The following is a 26,498-nucleotide window of genomic DNA, read 5'->3' on the forward strand; positions in this document are numbered from 1 at the left end:
TATTTATGGAGACGTGTAGCAGCAGTAGACCAGAAACCATAAATGAATGATCTTTAAACCACTGACCCATCTATCTCCCATCTCAGAATTAATCATGCTCCCCCCCTGTGACCACAACATAAATGCCACACCATTAGAAGGGTTAATGTGAGCATACCAGTGTTAGGCCAATCTCCTGATCTTAGTTTGTCTGTATTTCTTTTCTTTAAGCACCACATGTTGACCTTTATGTTTAAAAATATTCTAGAGAGCTCCAGCTAGAAGCTCATGAGTGAGATTGATCACTCATTTGTTATGTGAAAAGCCAAGATATAATTTCTCCATCAAGAAGTCCAAAAATCTAAACTGATCAACATTTTACTTTTCAATAGTATTCAAGGCAATAGAGTTGAGAATGAAACAGGGCAATGTACCAGGGATCTCACCAAAGTCCAAGAACTTCACGTTGTCCTGGATTGGCTTCTTGATAGTGATTGCCTTTTTCTTGGTGCTCTTGAGTCTTGCCAGCAATGCTTTCTGCACATCAATAGAAGTCAGGCTGGTAGCTAAAACAGAAGAGAGACAATGCAACCCAATTGTATCCTGCTGTCATTACACTTTAAAGAGCTCTTTCAATTTCCTAATGTATGAGCACCAGCTGGCCAATGCAATTTCGAAGCACACTGTTATACAGCATTTGGGGTGGAACTGTTCCCTGAGGACCATCAATACTATATAGCTAACATTAGTCGAAGTCAGTATTAGATAACCTAATGTACATCTTCTTGTAGAACTGGCTGATTCATTTATCTACGCAGATTATATATTATAGCTTAATTTATGAAAACATGAGAGGGGCAGAGTTGTCTTAGTCTGTGCTGACCCACAAGAAGCAGTTAGATACTTCCTTTCATTCTCATATTGTGAAGAAATAATGTAATAATGTTTTTTTGCTGAGAACAATTTTTTTTTATACTAATAGCACATATTTATAATGTGCCAACAAATTACACAGCACTGTAAAATAAAACATTTTCAAGCAATACTTTATATTATAAATTATGCCTATTACCATTTTTTAGACATAAATATCTTCCTGACAATGGTAAACTTAATTTGTCAGAATCAAGGGCCAAATCTCCTTCAAAAAAAGTTAGTACATTTATTAAGATTACACATGGAATACCAATTTTGCGTTGTGTGTTCTGCTGCTTTCTAGCGTCGAACCAGAACACAACTATGAACTGTCTTACTTTTCATACCTACTGAAAGTTGAAAACTAAACTGGTGTGCCAAAAAGTTTTTTATTTGTTTGCTATTAAAACATTCTAGGGAAAACATGTGCTGGGACACAGGGCAATCACTCAGGATTTTTTTTTAATATTCTACCTACTTCTAGCCATTGGTAATACATTTTTAACGAGATGTATTGCAGCAATCTGCTACTTGTTGCACTTGTCAATAAACAAACCCACCTGTTTTTGTTTTGGGTGGCATGGACAAGGATTTTGGTCTACCTGGGTCTTCATTGCCCACCCTAGGTTTATTAGACAATGTGATCTCTAGCTACTATGGTCAATACCCTGTGAATTTACTCCTTTTGTAGAATCTGATACTTCCCCAAACATGCAGAAATCACAAGAGAATTTCACACTAGCATTGAAGACAGCAGGGAAGACCTGCGGAAAGGAACAATGCCCCAACCTACAAGAAAAGAACTCTCTAAAAATAGAGAAGTCTTTAGGATGAAAAAGCAAGATTAGTAATGCTTACATATTTTCATATATCAGCAAGGTTACATTTCTGGAAAGTCACTTGCTACCTTCTGTGCAAAAGAGGTAAATGTATGTTCAAATATTAAAGCCACATTTTCATACAATTCTCTCCTGGCAGCAATAAAAGATTAACTTAATTTAAAACAATGACTGACAGCGTATTGCATCATAAGAAAAAATAAAGGTAAACGCGTTTCTAAAGTATATTTTAATCATTTTTGCTGTGGTTCTGAATTAAATAAACCAGACATAATCTAATTGCTCTCACTGCACATTTCATGTGCCTGCCTGAATTAACAAACCTGGATCAAAATGTGCTTCCACTATGGCTCTGATGGAGTTGCTAGGACCTAAGTCCCGTACGCGAATGCTTCTGAAGTCCCTCTTCACATCAGAATTTCGGAGAAGATTATCCAACTAAAAGACAAGCAGACAGACAGAAGTGTTAGCAGAGGAGAACATCACATAGCAAAGAATTTTGGTCCAAATGAACAGCAGGTCATAGTTTTAAAATCAGAATCTTTTATTATACCTGAACATATTCAGTTGAGCCATTCTCAACCCAAAGCTAATAAATCAGTTTTGCATAGCAGCTGGCAAGTTAAACTACATGTTGTTTTCTCATCTCTTATTTAAAAATGTATTTACCAGAATGTCAACATCAGTGAAACTGCATTGGACTCCAAAAAGCTGGGTGAGGGTGCACACTGGATGAATTCTTTATATGTGCAAAATAGACCAAAAAGCTGTGGAAAATGACACCTTTGTTATAGCACTGTAAGAGGGACAAACAGGCTAAGTAATGGTCACAATATCAACCCCTTGGAGTCCAAGATATTTCCAAAACTTAAGTATTACATCTAGCTCAGAGATGTCAAGCTCAAATACACAGTGGGCCAAAATTAAAAACTTAGACAAAGTCGCGTGCCAAACTAGAAACTGAAATAGCACTGCTACTACAATTTCCTGCGTCTATAAAACAGTCCAATGCGGGGCCACGCATAGGCAAAGAGAGAGAGGCTGCTGGTTTATAGACGCGAGTGATGCCGCTACTACAATTCCCGGCAATACTTGCGTCTATAAAACAGACCAATGTAGGGCCATGCAAAGGCAGATAGGCCGCTGGTCTATAGACGGGAGTGATGCCGGGAATTGTAGTAGCGGCGCTATTTCAATGCAGCGGCAGGCCAGCTGCAATTCATATTTAGGATTCCTTTTGGGGCTAAAAAAAGGACGTTCCGGCCCAGATTTAGCCCGCGGGCCAGAGTTTGACACCCCTGATCTAGCCTTTAACATGTTTACCAGATTTGTAGCAATAAGGAAGAAGAATGGAAGCAGTCCAGTACCTTACACCTATAAAAATCTTCTGTCTAAGTGCATAGCCCTCACTTATGCATAAGTCATAGCTAGCCGCGCTCAATAGGACTTGTTCTGTAATGGTGCAGAAGGTTTGCACTGTCTAAGAACAGGGTGTGACTTGTAAACATTTTTGGAACTACCCTGTTATAGTTACATAATTTCATTCTTTCATAAATGAATGTTTAGATAGTTGAAGTAGTGAATATTTGTGAAATGGCTGGGGTAGAAGTGTATTAAATGTGGAAGACCGATGGTATCAAAGGCCTCCACTCTTATTTAGGGACGGTTGTCCCAGTTTCACATAGATGTCTTTCTTAGCTCTGAGAAGTAGTTGTTTACTCAATGTTCAAAATGTGTACATAACTGTAGAACTAGGAATTAAGTAAAATAATCGCAAAGGTTGGAGCTTTACCTAGGAATATCTTCATTCAGTTGTGCCTAGAAAAGAATATGGTGGTGCCCACTGACATTTTCAGTGAATTAAATGTCTAGAGTTTTAAGAACCATAGTGAAGCACAATGAAACAGACATTTCTATACATAAGTGTGTGGGCTTCGTAGTAAAAATACCAAAAGATTTAACACTTTCATATATCTGCCCCATTATTTTCATCTATCTGCTTAGAAATGCATAAACTGTTTAATCCATACTGGCAATATAGCTGCGGTGTATGAGAGCAAACACTCCTGTGACCCTTTGTTAAACAAACCAGTTTGTCTCCCATGCCATTCATCCCAATGAAATACATTTCCAATAAATTGACATAATACAGAGATAATAAAGAACTGCAAAGAAAAAAAATCTAAAAGCTAGATGATCCATCATTTTTTTTATTTAACTAGAAATAAATAGCAGGCATTGCGCACTTGCAAATTTATGAATGTTAAGGTCATTTTCATGCGTAGATAAAATCAGTGAATTTGACAAGAGCCCAGAATTGAGGTTGCATAAAACATAGTGCTTTCTCTGTACTGAGATGCCAAATGCCCTTTAAGTCAATCACTTGGTAGATACAGGAGATATGCTTAAAATGGAATTATGAAAGGGAACAGAGTCAGACAATACTAGCTTAATGAGTGTGGTTTATATTAATTCTCTTATTACGCTAGTTTCCATGGAAGCTAGATATTAAAGGGCCAGTACACTTAACAGAGCAAGCCCTGACATTAAAAATATTCAAAAGTTATTTTAAAGTGATTTTTTTAGATATGAAACTAAATGACAGTGTTGTAGAACATCCTGAAAGAATGTCGAACTCGCTCATATCTCTGCCTCCATGCAACCTTTTCTGAAAAGCAGTGTGGGCACTTTCTAGTCATATATTCAACACTATAGCAGAAAGCTATATCACTTTCACACTGAAAGTGATATTGTGCCTTAAAGGGAACAAATCAGATCCTTAAGTCCACTGTAAAAACCAAATTTAAGGAAATGCTATTATGTTGACGGTTGCTATTATGTTGACATTTTATTTAAAGCGTACCTAAACTCATAATTTTCACTTTACATGAAAGGGTAGTAGTGCAAAGCCTCCTGGGATACCTATGTCACGCATCCTGGGAGGCTCCTGGGTGCTCTTTCTGCGCATACCCAAGCATCTCGGGCACGTGCCGAAGGAGCCTTTTTGTGAAAAGGGAAATATATGCTGATCTCACGCATGGGCAGTGAGATCAGCAAATTGTTTTTCCATCTACGTCAACTGATCTCCCATCTGGGTTGGATGATGTAGGTAGAAGAACCAGGAAGGAGAGGTGAAGATGGCGGCGCCTGGAGCGTGCCCATGGAAGAGACCTCCGGACCAATCGACAGCCCTGCGGGATTAAAGGTAAGTGAATTTTTTTTTTTGTTTTGGGGGACTTTGGGTTTAGTTCCTCTTTAAGAACTCCAAGTAACTAGGTGGTTGAGATTCCACCTTACACAATAAGGTGATATTCCAATGGTAACCCAAGGTTTTGAGCAAGGTCGTTCTTCTATGCAAGAGACGTAATGCCTGAATGGGTGAAACAGCAGGCATTCACAGCCTTTGCCAGAAGAGATGCTTTGAATGGCAGAATGCTGACAGTGGTGTACGAGTAGAGCTGCGGAATAATCCTCTTGATGGTGGACTATAGAATAGCTGGCCACAGGTTGGAAAATACAGTGTGAAGATATAGTTAAACTGTGGATAGTTGGGTTACTTTTGGTTTTTCAGACCTTCCTGCCCAGGAAGAGGAGAATAGATACAGATTTATTAGGTATGAAGCATTCACAGATATTACTCTGTGGTAAAGCATGGAATGCATCGTTCATGATTAGATATATATGCACCTTACAGAAGACTATAGTATTACCAGAGCAGCTAATGTGCTACTGGATACAATTACCCTCCTTTAAACTATATTCTGTCAACTCCATGTCATGAGTAGTTCCTAAAAAAAGAGAATGCATCAACCATTAGAATCATGATGGCAGGGGCATAGCTCAATTAGGCTATAAGGTACACGGTTACTCAATAAGTCATACAGTCTTTGCATGCTTGCAGGCGAATGACCATAGAAGGGGGAGTCTAGGTGGAGAAAAATGTAACCTCCTTGTACCTTTAGTACCTATGGAATTTTCCCCTGTGACCACTACCTTTCAGACTAACAAGCTGCAGCAAGCTGACACAAATGATATATTATAGGCAAAATTTTCTGCAAGTAATTGGTTTGCTCAATACATTTCCGAGGGCAGGAATATATATTAAAGGCTGATTATTATTGTTGTAGCAAAAGATAGATGTGTTTACTTGAGCATTGATATCTTCTTTATAGGTCTTACCCACTGAAATAAGGAGCAAACTTCTGGACCAGGAGAAAAAAAGGTGCTCTGTACTTTCCTCTACTCACTTCTGTATTTCATGTATCTTACAGATGGATGAAGAATAATCATCAGTTTTCAGACACCTCTACTTAATTAGCCCAAAAACTACCACCAAGGAGAACAATACCAGCAGTAATCCTCACAGGAGATAACTGGATGAGACGATAAACTATATCTCTAGTGACTGGACACAAGGCAGACAGAGATTAAATGCTAACTCAGTAGTAAAGAAGTAAAGGGAATAGCAGTGTCTGGAGATGACAAAGAGAAAGTAAAAACCAAATTGTGAAGACAGAGATTAAAAAAGCCATAACAGCTTGTTTCCTTGTTTTCTGTTAGATCGTCAGGACAACAAAATTGTAAAAAAAAATAAAAAAAAAAATAAAAAAAGTTCTCAGGTATATTGGTCCACATTAATATAAATATTATTATAATAACTATAATAATTTCATTTATATATATATATATATATATATATATATATATATATATATATACCATTTTTTTTTATAATCAGTAGCCCCTTTAAAGTACAGACAAAAGCCAAACATTGCTGATGGAAAACCGTATCACTATAGCTTTAGGTAGCTCAGTACTTTCTGTTTTGTATCTCCCATAATAAGTGTTCATACAAACTCACCCTGCCAAGTGACTGTCCCATGTTGAACCCAACATTCAGTTATAAATACCTATCATTATAGAAACTTGCCAACTTTCCAAATCGTTTTGTTTTACCAAAATTGTCTATTCTGATTATTACCTTGAGATTGGGCTGTGTATGGCTACTCTGTGTAAAAGAAAATGAGCATTTTTGATATTGGAAGCACTCCCACTTGCTGAAAGAGAGCTTGTTATAGCCTTTTCCTAATCTATTCCTCTACCCACTAAACTGAAGATAGAGATTAAGAATAGATCCCATTATGCATATGTCCCCCACAGTTGTATGGGCAGGAACAGATGGAGTAGCACCAGTTGCACACATACACTAAACAGACATACTTTTCTATGATTTTCATTCTTTGGGAAGAAGTATTTAACACATTTTTTTTAAAGTTTTTTTTTTTTAATACATTTAGAACTGAAACTTTAGTAGTCTAATGGCTAAAAATCATCAACACCATACTTTCTGTCTGAAATTATTCTGACAATAGGTTTTGAGCAGCTTTGCTTTTTACCACTCAAAATCATTTTCAGGTCTCAGGGAAACCCTGTTAAAATTAATTTTTTAGGGGTTAGTAGGGAAACAAAGCCTATAAATTTGTAGCTAGTGGAAAGACGTCCTTCAACTGGCTCTTTCAAGGAGCACTAGCCCCAGAACTATGCAGGCATCATCATATCGAAGACTAATCAGCCACAGTCCGAAGAGCACCCAGCAACCTCTGGAGGAATCCCGGGGTTCCACAGAACCCTAGTTGGGAAAGACTGGTTTACATATTATTTCTTCAACTCCAGATTACAGGAATTTATATAAATATATTTAAACTTTATTAATTTATTAATGATTATTGGAGAATAGTGAACATTCAGTGAAGAGCTGAACCACCAGAGGGAGCTTCCAACCCATCTCATTTTACATTTCCTTTCTTTACATGCATTGTGCTGGTGAAGAAGCGCTGTAATATTGCAACAAGCATTTCTAACTGATGTGATGCACACAGTTACATTATCTGTTCATAGGATGAAACAAGGGACTTTGAAAAACAAAGTAAAAAAGGCACACCAGCAGCAAATAGAAGGCATCATAAAAAATAAAGCAAGCAGATGGGAGATAAACCTGGAGACAAGGTTTGATCTCTATCTTTTGAAATGCACTTCATAGAAAAGATTCTAAAATATTATCTCAAACATTGCAATGACTACACAGCTTCAAATCCCTTATCACCTTTTCAACAGCGCTGTCACTTCTTCAGTTGTCCTGGTACCGTCTTTGTTGTACAAAAAAATAAAAAAAGCTGGTGTAAAGAAAACATTTAATGGCCCCAAGCTTCAATATTAAGGCAAACCACAAACAAAAGACTGGCCCTGTTGCTCATTTAAGGGATTTGTAGATACGAAACTCTAGCTGGCATGTTTATGCCAGTACGCATAAAAATTCAGGAATTCAGGAAAAGTTGAGCATGCGCAACATCAGCAATCCCGACTTCCCCTGCACATGCTGGAAATGAATTCATGTCCCCTTGGGCAGGGTTTACATCAACCTGGTCCATCTAATCAAGATGGCTGAAGATCAACAGGAACAGAAGACAGAAGAAGATGGCAGAACCTGCCAGGCAAAGGTGAATATGGTAGATTTAGTTCTGCTTTAACTTCCCAAATCCATATGGCTCACCCAGAAAATACCTTGCCCTCTCTATCTTCCCCAAGGGGAAGCACTAACCATGAGTTTGGTATTGTAATGGCAAAAGATAAGAGAATTTGGACACAACAAAGTAAGTCTGATTTGCCTTAAGATCAGGGGACCTGTGGCAACTGCAATCTCAGCTACCCCTTTTGTTATACCACTGACTGGAACAAAACCTGTAGGAGGTTCTAACCCTGCTTTAGTCTATCCAAAACTAAAATATTGGTTGGAGTTAAGTTTTAAGATAAAAAAAGAAATCACATTTGTACTGTATAATTGTAATAATACATTTCATAAATTTCAAAATACCTTTTCTGATACAGTAAAGTGAACTGAAGAGGTTGGAATTTTTTAGCCAATCACCATGGAATGAGATCTTGGAATTACAGGCTTAAACTTTCAAGTATCTGTTTCAAATGTCTTTTAGCCTTTTCCTTCGAATAATGGCATATTCTTCCTTTTCAAGTATAAACAGTAATGTAGACTTATTTACATTACACAGGGTATAATAAATACTTATCCACTTTGTTGATATTATCTAGAGGAGCACAAAACTAAAATCTAACCATAGGTATTACCATAACCAAAGCTCCCCTTTCAGATATTTTTTTTCTGTCATTAAGTCTTAAATCATTAAGTTTTAGCTTTGTTTGTAGGCATTTCTTATAGTGTTCTGCAGTCCATCCAGGAATGCCTAAATGCTGATACAGTATGAGAGAAGTGGTGCTTAGAAAACCCTGTACTGTCAAACTTTCACCTAATGGAATCACAAAGAAGTCTAGTAAATCACAAAGCAATGAGGTTGTAAGAATGTTAACACATATGGTAGTAGCACAGATATAATACAAGCTGAAGTTTGGTAGTTATTGTGTCATCAGTGTCATCAGAGAAGAAGTGTTAACAAAGGTTATTAGAAAATGGATTTGAAAACTAGTTCAGCAAAGTGGGAGCATTGTATGAAGCAAGATTCAGGGTAGGTTAGGACTACATTCCCTGCATTAACAACACAGTGGCAAGAGGAGAGATTACACCGTACAGAGTCAAGGTTATTAAAGCAAAGTACCTACTACACTACAGTAAGGAGATGGATGGTGAATGGTTCTTTAAGGAGCTGACTACAGGTGAGCTTTAAGTATAGTATCATATATATATATATTGACAATTGTACAAATACAATGTTTATTCCAGTATGCCAAGGAAGTGTGTTGTACTGATGGGCAGTTTGCAGCTTCTGACAGGATATACATCACATCAAACCAATGATTTTTCCAAAGTAATCCTGCTATGTACTAACCCAGATAAACTATAATTCATCATCCTCTAATATCAGCAGTGTATGTGTGTTAGCAATTGACTATTCATGATCCTGTTTTACGATTACTAATATAACTTGTTTGTAGAGTGTGTGTGGGCTAGACTGCATTTTAAACAGCTTATTGAGGTTTCTAAGGTTGTATAACTGGAGTTACAACTTTAATGTAAGTGCACAGTAAGTAGTCACACATATTACTAAAGGAAATACAGACGAAAGGAAAAAAGGCCCTTTAGTTTGAAATGTCAAAAGCAACATTCTTTTACTTTTGTTCACTGCCATTGCTTTTCAGTTTAACAAGGTGTTAATTAAATTATGCCCTTTGCAATCTGACAAGGCTGAGTGTAGAGTGACTGTTATTTTGGTTAAGGCTGTAACCATGGCTGTTGGCCTTTTCCTTCTAAACATGAGAAAAGGAATTTTTAATCAATATTTTAAAGCATCTACAGTCACCATGGAAGGTATTCAATGTCTACATCGAGACATTAAAGTGTGGTTTAAATGAAAGGTAATGTAACCAGTGTCCACCTAACGAATCTTTGTGTCTTTAAAACAAATACTGTATGAACATAAAAGTACAAATATTGTAAACACGACAATGTGACAATGTTACATATGAACATGAAAAAACTATAGGATGAGGATAATTGACGCCATTGACAAGAAGTAAAGGCAAGTAAATAGTAAACTGCTGACTGTGCCCACTTAACAAAGCAATTGTAAATAAGTTTACCTGTTATTGTGTCCAGGCATTACAAGTTGCAGATTCTTAATAAGAAATAGAATCCATAGAGGCTGGCTTCACAACTTCTATTTAAATGTGTTTTTTAACAAATGTTTTTGTGTGGTTAGGGCGTATTGCTAGGGACAAGTCTCAGTAAAAATTTGTTTGCATCTCATGAAAACACATGTTTCAATGACTATGTGCTCCTTAACAAGCAGTGATGAAGGAAAAAGTGTACTTGAACTATTTTCCATGATGCAAAGCATATCTCTGAACCAGACCCACTAAGAATAGAATGCCAAAGATCTGTTTTAAGGCATGGGCTGTGAACACAGCCTTAGACCCCGACACTTGAGGTGCATTAATGCAAGTTAACATGGATTGCCCTGTATGTTGGGGTGACATTATGAATGAACAGCACTGCAATACCACACATGCATTTTGATAGATGCACTTTCCAATAGAATTAAAACAAATCTCAACGTCTAAGTTGAGAAGCATGTCAGCCTGGGCTTGACATTAATGACAATTTGCATTTCAAAATCGAAAAAATTAAAAAATGCATATTTTACAACAGCCTTACAGAAACCTACAATGACCTCATAAACTGCTTGTACTCTGAAGCATTTCATTCTAGCAAAAGACACCCTAACATCTGGAGCTTAGAAACACCATGTGAGCTACAGCAGTAAATAAAAAGTTTTTACTGCATGCTCAAAATCACATGCATTATTTGGGCACAAGTGAATTTTAAAGTGATTTGTTGCTGAAAGAAAAATGACAAAAGAAAACCAAAAAATATACGGAGACTCTTTGTAAAATCTTTGCTCCTTTCTTCACATCCAGCACACTTTCTGGTGTGTCAGAGGCTTGTGTCCTTCTTTGGGTTACTCCTGGCAGGCTCTGTTTTTAAGTGTCCCTACCTGTGTAATATGGACAGTCCCTAATGGATGTCCAATAGTTGGTCGAGGTTGTCAGTACAGTGTCTGGCATGGGTGCATCTAAAGCACTGGTTCAACATTTATCATGGGACCCGGAAGCTGGATTTAGGCGATCATTTCTCCCTTCACAGGGTTATGAAAACCAAAATACATGTAGGATGGGTTAGCGGCAGATTTGTGATACAGAGTTGTACGTAATTCATGGCAGCCAAGTTCCTTAGAGATGCTGATTGGTAGAGAAGGTCTGCTTTACCCCTTGTGGGTAAAACAACCAAGGCAGAAATAAATGTGGTTGGTGGCTTTAAGGAACATTATATTGACATATCAGTATTTTTGTATATGAAACAACAGTAAAGAGTGCGCAGTGGGTGTATGAGGAGATAGATATCTGGCATAATTAACAGGTTCTGGGCCACAAGATTGCGGACTGATTCACTACAAAACTAATGTACTGATGTATGTGTGTTCCCTGTGTGCATTTCATTTTTTTTGAGCTTTGACTGAAGTGTGCATTTATACTAGGCATATAGGAAACTGGAAAAAATATTAAAAAAAAATAATAGTTAACATGTTTTTGTTTTAGTATTCATTATAATACATTAAAACTTGGCATAATTCTAGCAAAGTGTTTAATTTAAAGACCATCTTCAATGCAGTGTAGGCTCCTTTTAGACTCTGGCTAAGAGGAGCCCTGCACTAACCTATAGCACTAATCTTGCAACATGGATCCAATGACCTCTGACTGCTTCACAATATCATAATCAAATGAGAGTATTTCTAGTAAAAATGGTAACACAACATCCCTTGGGTAGCCTTGTTCAAGATCTGGTTCTTGTAATATATAGACAATGTTTTGGTAACATGGCAGGACAGCAGTCAGGGCACTAGGGAAAGCCAACTAAGTACATGCAGACTGTGCATTCCCCTCTTCTATCTTTCTGCCCTTCTTAAGTCTCCGGTGACTCTATAAAGATAATGTAATAATATTACATCATTAGACTATGGGAAGGTTGTTAATGCAGTGCACTATATACCCAAAAACAAAGGCTCTGCATTTAGCCTGCATTTGTACAAATTACCTCTTTGCTCTGTATTTTTTTATAAGTAATGCACTGCATGCATTGAAGGCTCTAAAATGCTATGCATTGTTACTTTAAAGGTTTTTCAAAACCTTGTTGTGCCCTGTACAGTACCCTGTGTCCTGCACAGGGATTACTCACCGCATTCTCAATGCTTCTTGCTGTCTCACCAAACAACTCTGACTTGTAGTCCGACATCTCTGGGGTATAAAACACCTCCTGACCCTCCAGCTCCTCTATGATTAGGACACCTTCAAATGTTTTTGTTTCTACAGAAAGAAAAGAAAATATTGTTTCCTTTTATTGGTAATATAGTGACTATACAATAGAGTACCTCCCTAATATTTATCTCTACTCCCTCCTAAAAGGTGAAGTGGTATTATGGGCAGTGCCAGGTGTGGGGTTAGTAGCATGGCACAGGACTGAGCTATGAAGGGTTAGTAATTGAGTGTATGCTGCTTCATCCAGTGGCTGAAGAGGGCAAGTAGCGTGGCACTTTACCAGGCAGGACAATTTCCCATAGGAGACGGCTTAATACGAAACCTTTACTTGCTGGGCAGATAGAAAGACAAAGCAGGCAGTTACAGAGAGACAAGAAAAGAAAGTTACATGGGAAAACACAATATTACAAAGCTTACTAGGACTAGTACATTGCTAAATTAATAACAATTCCTTTTCATGCCCTGATGCCATATCACAGTTAGAAATAAAGCTTACACTTAAATTGTCAGCCCTTTAAACTATGGACAAATTAAGTCACCTATCAGGTTTGATGTGACTCTTCTGAAACTGAAAAAGGCAATTCTGCACACATGCACCCAATGGAGTTTTAGTCTACCTTTCAGACTTTTTAATCACTCTAAATCACAAAAAAGGGAGAGAAAAAGAGGGACTTCATGGCATTATGATGATAGATGGAAACATTGTTGGGTGACCTCACTTCTTGAGTTCTTGATAGATGCAAAAATCCAATAGCTTTTTCAAGCCACCTAAAATATTATAATTGGATCTAGCAGATGGAAGCACACAGAATTTTGTAACATCATTCTCCATTGTGCAAAAAAGGGCAAAATTACTTTAGGTATTAGCCATGGCAATAATCAGTTTTTGCAAGACATTTTCAAATGTCAGAAAAATCAACTAAGCATGTAATAGTCTTCAATGGCGTTCCAATTTTTCCAAACAAATAATCAGTAAATCATAATTAGCAAATCTGAGCTAACAATTTGGTTTTGGATGGCATTGTTCTGCAAATTAAAGCCAGAAAGATATTTTCAGTTATGATACACTGCCAAAATTGTATATATATAGTCAAGTATTGTAATAAATATATATATTGTTTTCGTAACTGTTATCACATTGGGGTTCATGCTGTTCATTTAGCAAAAATCACTCTGCAGGGGAGACTTCTATGCTCAAAATAGTTTTCAGGATAGAAAAACACCTACTTGGGCAGTTTGTGCCTTCAGTGTCGATGGCTGGGGTCTTTCCATCAGAGCAACATCCTAGCGGTGTATTGTAGCAGCTTGCTCTTTCCATGACAGGTGTGGCTTCAAAATCTGCTGTATCTTCATATTCTTTATGCTGTTCATCTCCTCCATCAAACTTATCCACTGTGGGAAAAAAAAAAAAATCACACAATATATTTATACAGCTTTACATTTTCAGACCCTTGTAATTGTCAATAAATATGACTAATTTAGTTGAAGACACAAAATTTACAAATCTGTTATAAGCCTAGCTTACCTCCGCCAGTGTTCTTCTAACGTGTTTGTAACCAAATTCCTTTTAATTCTCAGCTTCAGTTCGAGTATGGGAAAAAAAAAATTCCCCAAGAACTTTTTTTTTTTTTTTTTAAGTGGCTGTCGCATTGGGGAGATTTCCCTTCCTAGTGACAATGTTGGCACTGCAGCAAGAAGTAATGTGGAATCACAGGCAGCAAAGAAAGCTTATGAAAGTTTGATCCTTGTGCACTAAAAATACTACATTGCCCTGTTGGAGTTATTACCTCTCCCTTTGTAGTGTCAACATTCCCATAAGGAGCTAAAGTAAGGGACATTATGGATTGATGGAAAAATATACTGAAAGTTAAGGGAACCAAGCACAAATTGATTGTACTGTTTGAATGAATCTGAATATCCAGACTCTTAAGAATGGCAAAGATTAGAGTTGTGGTATCCTAAATAAACAGGTTTTATTGGTTGGATTTTCTGCTGCACAGACATCTTAGTCCCCCATTCAACATCAAAGGTTTTTTTAAAATTAGATTCTCCAATTTTTAGACCAAACTGTCAGCTGGGTGACAGATGAATATAACGAAACCTACAGTATATTTTTTCACAAGTTTTGATGTTGTGTAATAAATGTACAATAGAGGTAAACTGCTTATAAACAAAGAAAACTTGTGTTTAACTTCCTGGGCGTTACACTGATGTCTAGATTTCTGTACCAAAAGCGTTACACTGTTTTTCATGAAATTTTTTTTTTTACATTTTAGACCTGTAAGTTACAGAAATATGTCCGAACAAGGGTCTAGTAGATATCATAAACATAAAAAAAGTTTGAAACACACAATCATGTAAAAAAAAAAAAGTACTTTTAATAAAATCCTATCCTATTTTTTTTTGCATTGAAATTTTTGTTTATATTGTGGGCTTGTAATTCTTAGGATTAACTCCCGGGTATGATAATTATATTTATTTATTATATTAAAATCATGAATTATAATATAATACATAAATATAAATAATAATTTAAAAAAATAATAAAATAATAGACAACAATGTAGTCTAAAAATAAAATTAAAAATGTACTTTTATTTTTATTTCATGTTGTGTGGTGTTTTTGTACTGTAAAAACCATTTAAAAGCAGATTACATTGTACTCTGCTTTTAAATGTCCCTCCCTGACACACCCCCATACATCACCAATCACATCACCCGGAAGATGACTCATCCTCCGGGGTGATGTGAGGGGGGGGATTTTCCTGCCCAGCTCACACAGACACAGACAGAGACGCTGGAGGCTGCTGCTGCTGGCATCTCCGGAGAGATGCAAAGCACAATGCAGGATTTCTGCATTGTGCTTGACATCTCACTGCAGATGCCAGCAGCAATAGCAAATCTTTTATTGCTGCAAGAGGAGCTGCGGACACTGGGTAAGTATTTCCTTTCAGTTGTAATCCGATTGTCATACAATGTATGACAATCGGATTGCAATATAACATTTGTTTACATTTAACCATCTGGTGAGAAAAACTCGGGGTTAACGAAAATTGCAAAAGTTTTTACCCCGAACATGCTCGGGCTTAACGGCCAGGTGGTTAAAACAATCGGCATCAAAATAGCATAAATTGCTCTATACATGGCTACTGTGTATAAAGAACATAAGACATACTTCCAGGTTCAGTTCCACTTAATTCCTGATCTCCACTTGCTTCTAAATCATCGTCACCGCTACCACTTCCTGATTCATCGTATATCTGTGTTGTAGCAGGTCTCATGGTAGGCACAGTTACACCTGGCCTTGCTGTTGATGTGCGGACTGCATTAGTCTGGGTGACGGGCCTTGCAGTGCTTGTGTAACGCTGGCGGGGGCTTTCAGTCTGCATCACTAGCTGGTAAGAGTCAGGATATTTTCTGGAGTCTCCAGCTCTTGGGGTTAGTGGTGTAAGAAGTGATCGCCCAATTGGTGGGCCAGGGGTTCCAGATGGAGCTAGTGTCTGCAGATTCGCCATTGTGATTGTTTCTAAAAACAAAAAACAACCCAAAGTTACCATTTTAAAATGTTTGTAAATTCCACTACAGTATATTTTTTCAAAGTTTTAAAAAATCATTTACTAAACAATATTCACTAAAATTCAGCAATTTATTACTTGAGCTAAAGTATTTTTTTTCTTGGGGTTATCTGGTGAACTGTCCCTTATGCAGTAATGTTTTATTGGCATAGGCAGACTTTTGTTGACTATGAAATATAGGTACAAAATATTCTGACATTTTTAGAATAACAATAAAAGCCATTACCAAATTATTTTGTTCATTAATTTAATGTCAATACCATTAGCAATGGATGAGAGCACATAAAAGCTGCACAAGTTTTGTATAAAAAGAAATAAAATTCAACCAACTAAAAGCAAACTCATCTAAATGCATGTCAACACACATCATGACACAAAACATGTGTTGGTATGTATTTGAATTGATTTCTAGAAAGAAGAAGACAGCTCACATTGTTCAAATAATCCTGGAAGGGGAATTTTAGATATATTCCAAACTTATTGTATTTTACATTTCTGCCTCATGGGATGCTTAATATTTTTCTAGTAATCAATTTTCAATACAATTTGCACATTTTACATTTATTATAAAATCTGAAAACTGCGGGGCATATAAAAGTAACATCAGTTAATGCAGTTATGTATCTGCACAAATGCCTAAATTTGACACAACATTATTAGTGGCTATTCAGGCATGCTACAAGCACATGAGATGACCAACAACTTTCTGATAGGAAGAGAAAGCAAAAGGAAGAACTCATTGGTGCTGCTGCTCTTTTACTGGAAAAAAAAGCCAGGCCCCCAATCTGGTCCGATATCTGGCAATGCTGTCCTGTAAATCTTAGAATTAGGACCGAAATAAAAACATCATCAGAACTTAAACACTACTGAAGTGAAATGATTCAGGAATACCTATTGCGTATAAATTGTTTACAAATTTTTTGTTGGCTTGAATGAACTGTAGATTTTGGTGTCCATACATAATAGAGCTACACATTTTAAATGGACAGCTTACAACTTAGGAGTCATATATCAAATGGTCAGTTTATTCAAGTGATGTTTTTTTCTCAGCAGTCTTTCCCCTTAAAAATGATTTTATATAGAATCTGTATCTTGCAGCCCTGGTTAGTAGCACTGTTGTCCAGCAATTGAACTTTGCAGGTTTTGTGCTGGCAACAAGATTATCAGGGACAACTGCTCCCCATTTTCAACTACGCTAAGCTACAATTCACTATTCTATTGTATAGCCAGTACTACATGTTTTCAAAGCAGTAGTGAAAAGCTGGAACATTTTCTTTTGAGAGCAAATAAAACTTTTTGTATTTTACCATCCTAAGGGAACAAACTAATTTATAAATACATTTCATCATCTGATAATTTTACAGTGACAGTCATGTCAAAAGTATTATTAAAGTGTGAAGTTGCACTTTAAATTATAGTTTGGTTTCCTTCCTCTTCCTCTGTAGAATGTTCTTTAAGCCGAGTACAAAGTGAATGGATGTAAAGCTATATTCCAGCCCAGTGTTCACCAGGCACAACAGGCTTTCCAGTAAAAAAAGACAGCCACAAGTGTAAAAAGAGCAAAAAGCATTTTAATAACTTCATCTTGAAAAATGCTTTGAAGGTTAAGAGAAATAAGGAGGAAAAAGTTATAGGCATAGAACAATAATCTATGTTGCTGTAGGAAGATTTTCTAGAATTCCGTTTAAATTACCTTGACAGGGTCCAGTGTGTTTCACAGTGATGGTACGACCCTGTCTGCAAGCAATGGTTTTCAGCTGACACCAGTCTCCATAGGTCACTCCATCAGAGCCACAGACCTAAAGTGAAGAAACAAAGAAAAGATATTTCTGATTCAAATCAACCATGGCACAAAGAATACATGAGAGGGAGTAAAATATAACTAAATACATATTTTAATCATTTTGACTAAAGTAAGAAGTCATTAAACGTTTTTCATTTTTTATTCCTTAGCCATCTGTGACACACTTTACAGCTTTTCCTTCACATCCTTGTAGACCCAACTGGACGTGAAAAGGAAATTTAAAGCAAGTCAAATACAAGAATAATCCTCTTTGGAATATTTTGCATCTATTCCTGCTGCAGTGGCAACTTGATGGTTCAGGTTTTTACTCTTACCTTGGTGAGGTTAGTTTCTGCACACAGAGGTGATGGGCATTCACAATGGGCAATACCTCCAACCACAACACAAGTAGCCCCAAACTGGCACTGGATTTCATTACAGGACTTTGGAGCTGATGGATCTAAAGGTAAGAAGACAAAGCCAACAGAGGATGCATTTTAGTAACAAATAACATGCAATGCCAATTTGCACAAACATTTTTGTAGCCAAACTGCAATACAAAACAACCTAAGGACCCAAAACTAAAGTAAATTAGGCCTTTTAATATTATCATTAAACAGGATTTATGTAGCGCCAACATATTACGCAGCGCTGTACATTAAATAGGCCTTGTGATAAATGTACAGGCTAGCCAGAGAGTATCTATTACATTCCATTAAAAATGGAAAGTTACCATACATTGGCATTTTTGCTGACTTTTGTAATATCAGTATTTTCCTGCAGTAATCTTAAATATATGTAGAACATGTTTCCAATTATATAAAAAGTTTATAAGCTTTGCTATGCTTTTTAGGATTCAGTTGGGCTGTTGTACAAAAACATTTGCGTTCTAGTCAAACATTTGACTAATCAACATTTGCGTTTAAATTGTAAACCATTTTTAAAACATAAGGGATGCAGTATTTGTGGGGCAGTGTATGCACTGTTAATTGTTGCTTTTGTCATCCACAGCTCTGATTTTCTCTCATTGTACTATGCATCTCAAACACATCACAAACAAATCTTAGTGGTCATAAATTGGTATTGAACTGATTTCAGAATGATGTGAAAGGAAACCAGTTTTCTGCATTTGATTTCTTCTGAGTCTGAAGTCTAGCCCATTGATTCTTATCATCGGGCATTAAAGTGAACCTGCTCCTTAACTCCACATGATCAATGAACTGGTTCAAATTAATGGAACATCTATAAATGAAAACAGGTCTCCACATAAATGCACCTGCAAAGACAATGGCACAGAGCAAAAAAAGAAGGGTTGATTAAAGCTGTAAAGAAACCTGTTCTAGCAACAGAGATAGGGTAGCTGGCATTGGTGACTTTTAGAGGTGCAAGCTTAAAAGGCAGATATTCTTATTGTTTTTGTATTATTTGATGTGTAAATAACATTTGATATTATTATTACATATTTACATTGCACAAACATTTTATGCAGCACTTTACAGGCCATGGTCATATACCCTAACTATCCAGAGAAGCTCACAATTTGTTGTCCTTACTCTAACCAAAGAATAATTCTCCCCATAGTTGGGTAAGGGGGTGTTAGCCAAAACTGACCTAATATAAACACAGGGAGAACATCTCCATGAAGATGATTATTGGCCAAGACTCAAACCTGAGGCCTTAATGCTGCTTGACAATATTGTTATTCACTGTGCCACTATGCCACCCATCGTGGCCCAGGTCCTTTAAGGAAAAGGATGAACGTATATATTAGAAGTGTTTGTAATTCATTCATATTTGTATGCATATTGTAGGACACAGTGGTGTACATCAAGAAACTAAGTGGTTTACTAACATCTGCAAGCTATTTGGGCTTTGTCGGGAAGTACAGAAAAAAAAAAAAAAAAAAAATATATACCGTATTTTTCGGCGTATAAGACGCACTTTTTCTTCCCCAAAACTGGGGGGGAAAAGTGGGTGCGTCTTATACACCGAATACATGGTAAAAAAAAAAAAATCATACTCACCCGATACCGCGATCCCGCGATGCTGCGTGCTTCTTCTCCTCGCTCTCCTCCCGGCTGCAGCGCGTGTCTCCTCCTCCTCTGAGCGAGGAGAAGCCGGCACACGTGCCCTCGCGATCCGGTAAGCAGGCTGATCCAGCCTGCTTATGGGATCGCGGGGGTATGCGTGTCGGCTTCTCCTCGCTCAGAGGAGGAGGAGACACGCGCTGCAGCCGGGAGGAGAGCCAGGAGAAGAAGAAGCCCACAGCATCGCGGGATCGCGGTATCGGGTGAGTATGATTTTTTGGCACAGGGTGATCAGAAGGGGATACATTGTGTCAATGTATCCCCTTCTAATCACTCTGTGTCAATGTATCCCCTTCTGATCACTCTGTGTCAATGTATCCCCTTCTAATCACTCTGTGTCAATGTATCCCCTTCTGATCACTCTGTGTCAATGTATCCCCTTCTAATCACTCTGTGTCAATGTATCCCCTTCTGATCACTCTGTGTCAATGTATCCCCTTCTAATCACTCTGTGTCAATGTATCCCCTTCTGATCACTCTGTGTCAGAGTGATTAGAAGGGGATACATTGACACAGAGTGATTAGAAGGCGATACATTGACACAGAGTGATTTTTAAGTATTTTGTTCAGAATCTTTTTTTTCTAGGTTTTTCTTGTTTAAAATTGGGTGCGTCTTATAGGCCGGAGCGTCTTATACGCCGAAAAATACGGTAGATCTTAGGAAACTTGAGAGCTTATTTTACCTTGTGTTACCAGCTACATGGATTTTGAAGCATCAGGAAACAGTGATTTTTTATAGAGGGGAGGGAGAGAAACCCTTTTTTTATCACAAGCAGGCTAGACAGTGAGCTGACTACACTTTTTTTCTGGACGCTAAAATCTATTTTTCATTCCACTGTATTCACTGTAGAAGGTACATCAATATTGATTTTGCCGTCAACCAATCGAAAATCTATTAACAAGCTTTGCAAGTGTTGTTCCACTTGGCCAAATGATTGTGACCCAGAACATCACTATTTCGCTGTCTCAGTACGATGCCAGGCTGGTACTCTGGGCAATGCCCGAGCTTGTGTGGCAAATGTCAACAAAAATAATGAACTAAAGATGTTCTTAAATTTTTTTTTACTAATTAACAAAGCTACGTACAGACGTCCAACGGTTCTCGCCCGATAATCGGCTCAGGGCTGATATCGGACGAGAATCTGGCATGTGTACAGTGCCAGTCGTCCATCGTCCGAACGACCGTCTTGGCAGGATGATGAACGACTAACAATCATAATGCAAGGGAAGGGGGAGAGTGCGCAGCAGGGTGCCACTCTGTCATTCTCCCCCTCCCCTCTCCATAGAGCAGAACAGTGCTGTATGTACAGCACTCGTTCATGCATCGTGCAGTGCTAGTCGTTGGAAAGGATCATGAAGGATCCTTTCCAACAACTAATATTGCAAGTGTGTATGCGGTTTAACGCACTACTTATTTTATATATATATATATATATATATATATATATATATATATATATATATACACACACACACATACACACATATATTTTATAACTATGTCTAGTGCTTAAGAGCAAACAATAATGACAAGCATGGAAGATAACATGAAAGCACATGTAAAACTACTACTCAGCCAACTACCCAAGATGTCTGGTTTCTTACCTTGCTCACAGCCATTCAAGCCAGGTTTTCGTCCATCTGGGCACTGGCTGCATTTTAAACCAGAAATACCTGTCTTACAGGAGCAAAGGCCTGTCATCTGCTCACAATCATCACGCACAGCTCCAACAGGATCACAATTGCATGCTGTAAAACAGGGTTTGAAAAGGAGTTTTTAAAATATAGGGGTTCAGATAGGTATAAAATAGGTCAAGAAGGTTTGGGTCGCTAAATGATCATTTACTTGAATAATCATGAAAAAATATGTGTATGCTGTTATGATCAGTGCATACCCCATCAGAGCACCCCACCCTAGGAAAATAAGTCATCCAGAGCATATCAGATCCATGATCAAGTAACAATCATTTTATATCTCTGGGTACACCTTGGGAGTAGGATATTACTTAATATGTAAACAAGTATCAATAATAAATTATGTAACAATAAGTTACATAAATTATTTCTGGTTAGCTGCTATGCATTTAAGGACACCATTGCTGCTTGTACGCTAAGTAAATAATCCTAGATATACATTATTCATTTAGGATGAAGAATGAGCAGAAGTCAGTGCACCACCTTTATTAATACACAAAGGTGATACTGAGAACCAGTCTGCGGCACTGCTTCCTTTTTGCCTGCAGGTCTAGTGATTCCCCTCTACCTGGTTCAGCTGTCAAGCTGCAACACTGACAGACTCTTGGCTTGGATTACATAACTGACAACTGGCTGCCCGTGGGGCACACATGACCAACCTCACACTCCTGGACAGTTTGTGGAAAAGAATATCTCATTGTTTTTTTTTAATTGTTTTACTGCAAAGTTGAGGAAAGAAGCAACAGGATCTGAAAGGACAACTTTGATATGATGTAATGAGGGACATGCTGGGGTTCTCTAATATTAATATAACTGCCAGCATCTAAGTGTTGGTGAGAGATTCCATACAGCCATCCATCAAGTTTCTGTAGCCTAGCTCTTCATAGCGTAATTTAGTCTCATGCCTTCAGCCCTATACGCTTGAATCAATCCTTGCCTCAGGCTTTCACAATCCGGTGGGACACATGGATTCAGGACAACTGTTCCAAATGTTATGTCTGAAAACTGCTGTTACAGTGAAACTTATACACAATGTATCTTGCCTATGGAAATAGATCATTAACTATGCAATACTGGGTAGTTGAGCCATTTTATTATCAAAAGAAATTCATGTACAATCTGATTATTGTAGTGTTTCTCTGAAGTAATCAGTGAAGGTAAAAAGCAGAAAGTACTTTTTCTTTACTTAAACCAGATATTCTTAAAACCAGGTTTTACTTGTGTTCTAAGTTCAAAACAAGGCCAAGCAGCTCTGAAGGGCCTTACACTTTGCGTGTACACATTTGTGGTCCTAGCTCACAATTTAGCTTCAACCAAAATGTTATTTGAGGTACGATGGAAGAAAAAAGCATCTTTTTGGCCAGATTTCCAATAAAGTCTGTGATCCAATTGGGGAAATGTCTATTAATTTTGTTTACCCAAAATCAGGAAAAAGAAAATGGGAATGGAAGTAACTCAATAGGGTAGATACACATATTAACAGCATATTCCTTCTACACGGTATTTTTATTGCTCTCATTTATTATGTCCCTATTACAGATATTTCCCATTACTTCCTGTATACCAGGGATCGGCAAACTACGGCCTTTAGGCCAGATACAGCCTTGCCGGTAGTTCGTTCCGGCCAGGAACGTTAGGAACTACTGGAGCCGCCCCCTTGCAGTTGCTCCCCTATTTACTGCGGCCGGCGTTGATACTTCTGCCGCCGAGGTAAATAGGGAACGCTCCCTGAAGGTAAATGCCTCTCCTACAATGCATTTGGAGGAGAGGGATTTAACTTCAGGGGGCGTTCCCTGGTGGTGGGCGGAGATTATAGGGCAGGTCCGGCCTAGTGTGCCCCCTCCCACCCCATAAATGGCCTAGTGGCCATAAAACTTTGCCGACCACTGCTGTATACCTTTTTTTGGCTCTATGAAATAAGGGGACATCACTCCAAAGGGGCAACAGTAAGAAGAACTGAACACACGCTAACCCTTTCACACCAAATGCTTTAACTGAAAAATTGTGTTTAGGCTCAAAAACTATATTAGTTACATTTAAACATCATTTAACATATGTGAAAAGCAATGGACTGAAACCAGCACAACGAGAAACCTTTCATTAGTCTGGCTGCTGTCTCTTTTGTTAAATGTCTTGAATGATACACTTACGGGTACAGCCACTCTTCTTATCGGTTACAATGCCACGGAAGTTCCAGAAGCCAGGCTCACACCGGTCACACTTCAGACCCCCTACTCCAGGTTTACAAGAACACTGGCCGGTGGTGGGATCGCAAGTACCCCCATAGGAGCCATGTTGGTTACACTGGCAGCTGCCTGTACAAAGCAGAATGAAAGAGTGTTATTGCTTGATAAGGCAATCATGTCATTTTAATTATCCATTTCACTGCCAAACTGAACATCCAGCTGGCAGCCAAAGGTAAGAGGACACAGAAAGATATGCTCTATGTAGGGAGACATTAAATCTTTTAAGTAGCTCCATATGGCCTATTCGGCCATTAGCATTTCACAGAGTATTGCTTGTCCAGGGACAGTGACAAAAGGTCACGGCTTCCTCCTGTGTAAAGGTTCTTATGACAGCACTTCTCACGTTGTGTCTAACCTTGTAGCAAATCTATTGTCCTGCACAGCAAAAGCAACACTGCTTCTATTGCTCTTCCAAAACATGTACACAAGTACAGATCTCATGACTGTTTAACCAACACCTAATTTGAGTTAAAACAAAGACCGCTTAAAACTTAAGACCTACCACCCCTACCACCTTTTTTGAATGTTAACAGCTTCCTTAATCTAAAAAGGAAGATATTGTTATAAAATAAATAGCTGGTGAGATTATATCATAAAAACAATAAGCTTTCATCTATTTGTAATAACAGAACCCCATGCTTGATACCCTTTAAAGCAATCCTGTGCCTGGCAGGGGAGGGGTGCCTGCCCCACAAAGCTTAAGAGCTGAGCTTACACTCTTTTTTAGCTATCCACTGTGTTAGTGAAACTGCTCTTTTGGGATGAAGACACTGACGCTGATGCCTGCCCTTGATTCATTTTTGTGGTGATAAAAGGAAGCTGTAATTTTCACACTTTTGCACATTTAGTATTTTTGATATTTCCCAAAACAAATTTACGTCTACGTCTAGTGGAAAGAAGGACTAGATAACCCACCTGTAAATTTTACTGGACTCTATATTAGACAGGAAATATAGTGTGTGGGTACATAACGAGCAATATAACTGCCCATATGTATGTGTACAGAAAATTAATAACTTGCTCTTTTAATGCATGTATACCTAAGATAAATAAATACACAGATTTATTTTAAATATCAAGCAGGTGATGATCTAGAAATCTCACAAGGACAATAAACTGAGCTTCTACCTCCTGTTTATGTTTAGTTAATCTGGTTATTTATTACAGTGAGGAGAACGGCCAAAGAACAAATATTTTCCGATGAGCAGACAATATGCCAGCCATGCCGTGAAATGTCATCTCCTACAAGCAAAGCTTGTTTAACTGTTAAAGACTTACTTAACTGTTGTAAAATGAGACAGCCGAGCACCACTGGTCAGAACAGTTAGTTCCTTCAAGGAAAGGGTTAATGAGTCACACTGACGACACAGTGAGCAATATGTCATTGTGTATTTTTCTGCATTGAACCACTGCTATTAATAACAGCGCACAGTAACACAGCAGGTGACAACACAGGTCCTGGAACAGCTGGCACAGAAAGCAGCCGTTCCCATCTGTAGAGGTGTGGAGAAGGTAGAAAAAAAAAAAGCGACAAGATTGATTTCTAGGATTCTGTTTGACTTTGGGGATGAGTGGATTAATCTTCCACTGGTGGAAACAAGATATATAGTAAATGTGTTTCTTTTTCTATATTTTCTGAGCACTTCAAGTCACCAATGACCAGGCAGAGCATCCAAAGAAAGAGTTACAGCAAGGACAGAAGCTAAGGACAGTCTTCCAGGTGCAAAATAGACTGGTTGACATGTAAATAGACGAGGAGAGATTTCTTGGTTTTCTTTTGACATCCCCTTGGAAAGAACATATATAAACAGATAATGTTAGCTGGCAAGTCCATCTGTGACTCCCAGCACAATGACAAATCAGCCCACACAACTGGGGGAGTGACTGTACCAGTGCTATTTAAAAGCTGCCCTTAAAAAGAACAAATATGTCATAATTAAAAAAAGAGAATGTCATCACTGGTTTTTTTAAATTATTTTTTGCAATCAAGTTTACATTTGGAACTAAAGCATTTTTGGTATAATAAAGATCAAGAGGTTTTTGTTTACCTTTTGAGTCAAACAATTACTATTACTATTACTATTTGTTATTATTTTAAGTAATACAAGGATTCAGAAAAATTGTCATTTTCAAACTACATTTTCCAAATGATTTAGCTTATGCTGCCTTTGTTTTTGCAGGAAGTGCACCATATTTCCTTGCTTTTGTCACTGTGTCAGGTTCAATGATTGTTATATGTCATGCTATATCAGAAAAAAGAAGGGTAATGGGGAATGTGGTGACATGGTTTGCAGACCTGAAGCAAAAAGCTAAAAGCTGCTACCAAATGCAAAAGTGAAAAACATTTGTAGTAGTCATACACTACATTTTTGCAAAATATTTTTTCACCTATCCATGTAGTAAGTTTTCATACATTTACATGAAAGTGTAACTTCAAGTCAAACTGAACATTCCAAAAAAATGCATACACATCATATATCATATATTATTTAAATTAATTGGGACTAATTTATTAAAGCTGGAGGGGATACAGTTTCCTT

The 26,498-nt window shown here is 37.7% G+C and overlaps 1 protein-coding gene and 1 long non-coding RNA gene across 5 annotated transcripts in view; one reads left to right on the forward strand and one right to left on the reverse strand.

Annotated features, from left to right (window-relative positions):
- The window catches only part of LOC140340946 (uncharacterized), a 66,961-nt gene extending 60,629 nt beyond the window's left edge, over positions 1–6,332 (forward strand). For both annotated transcript variants that reach the window (XR_011922767.1, XR_011922768.1), the window contains exon 3: positions 6,005–6,332. This is a non-coding gene — a long non-coding RNA (uncharacterized lncRNA). The remainder of the gene's footprint in view (positions 1–6,004) is intronic.
- Positions 1–26,498, reverse strand: part of AGRN (agrin) — a 303,487-nt gene that overhangs the window by 38,422 nt on the left and 238,567 nt on the right. For 2 of the 3 annotated variants that reach the window (XM_072426409.1, XM_072426410.1), the window contains exons 13-21: positions 23,863–24,027; positions 21,623–21,766; positions 18,266–18,390; positions 17,841–17,946; positions 15,748–16,098; positions 13,800–13,964; positions 12,493–12,620; positions 2,057–2,171; positions 414–545 (exon numbers count right to left, since the gene is read on the reverse strand). In XM_072426409.1, coding sequence (XP_072282510.1) covers positions 414–545; positions 2,057–2,171; positions 12,493–12,620; positions 13,800–13,964; positions 15,748–16,098; positions 17,841–17,946; positions 18,266–18,390; positions 21,623–21,766; positions 23,863–24,027 — 1,431 coding nt within the window. The remainder of the gene's footprint in view (positions 1–413; positions 546–2,056; positions 2,172–12,492; positions 12,621–13,799; positions 13,965–15,747; positions 16,099–17,840; positions 17,947–18,265; positions 18,391–21,622; positions 21,767–23,862; positions 24,028–26,498) is intronic. The other variant, XM_072426411.1, reaches the window with a different exon arrangement.

Source organism: Pyxicephalus adspersus, chromosome 11, assembly GCF_032062135.1.
Source record: "Pyxicephalus adspersus chromosome 11, UCB_Pads_2.0, whole genome shotgun sequence".
In the NCBI taxonomy this organism is placed as follows: domain Eukaryota; kingdom Metazoa; phylum Chordata; class Amphibia; order Anura; family Pyxicephalidae; genus Pyxicephalus; species Pyxicephalus adspersus.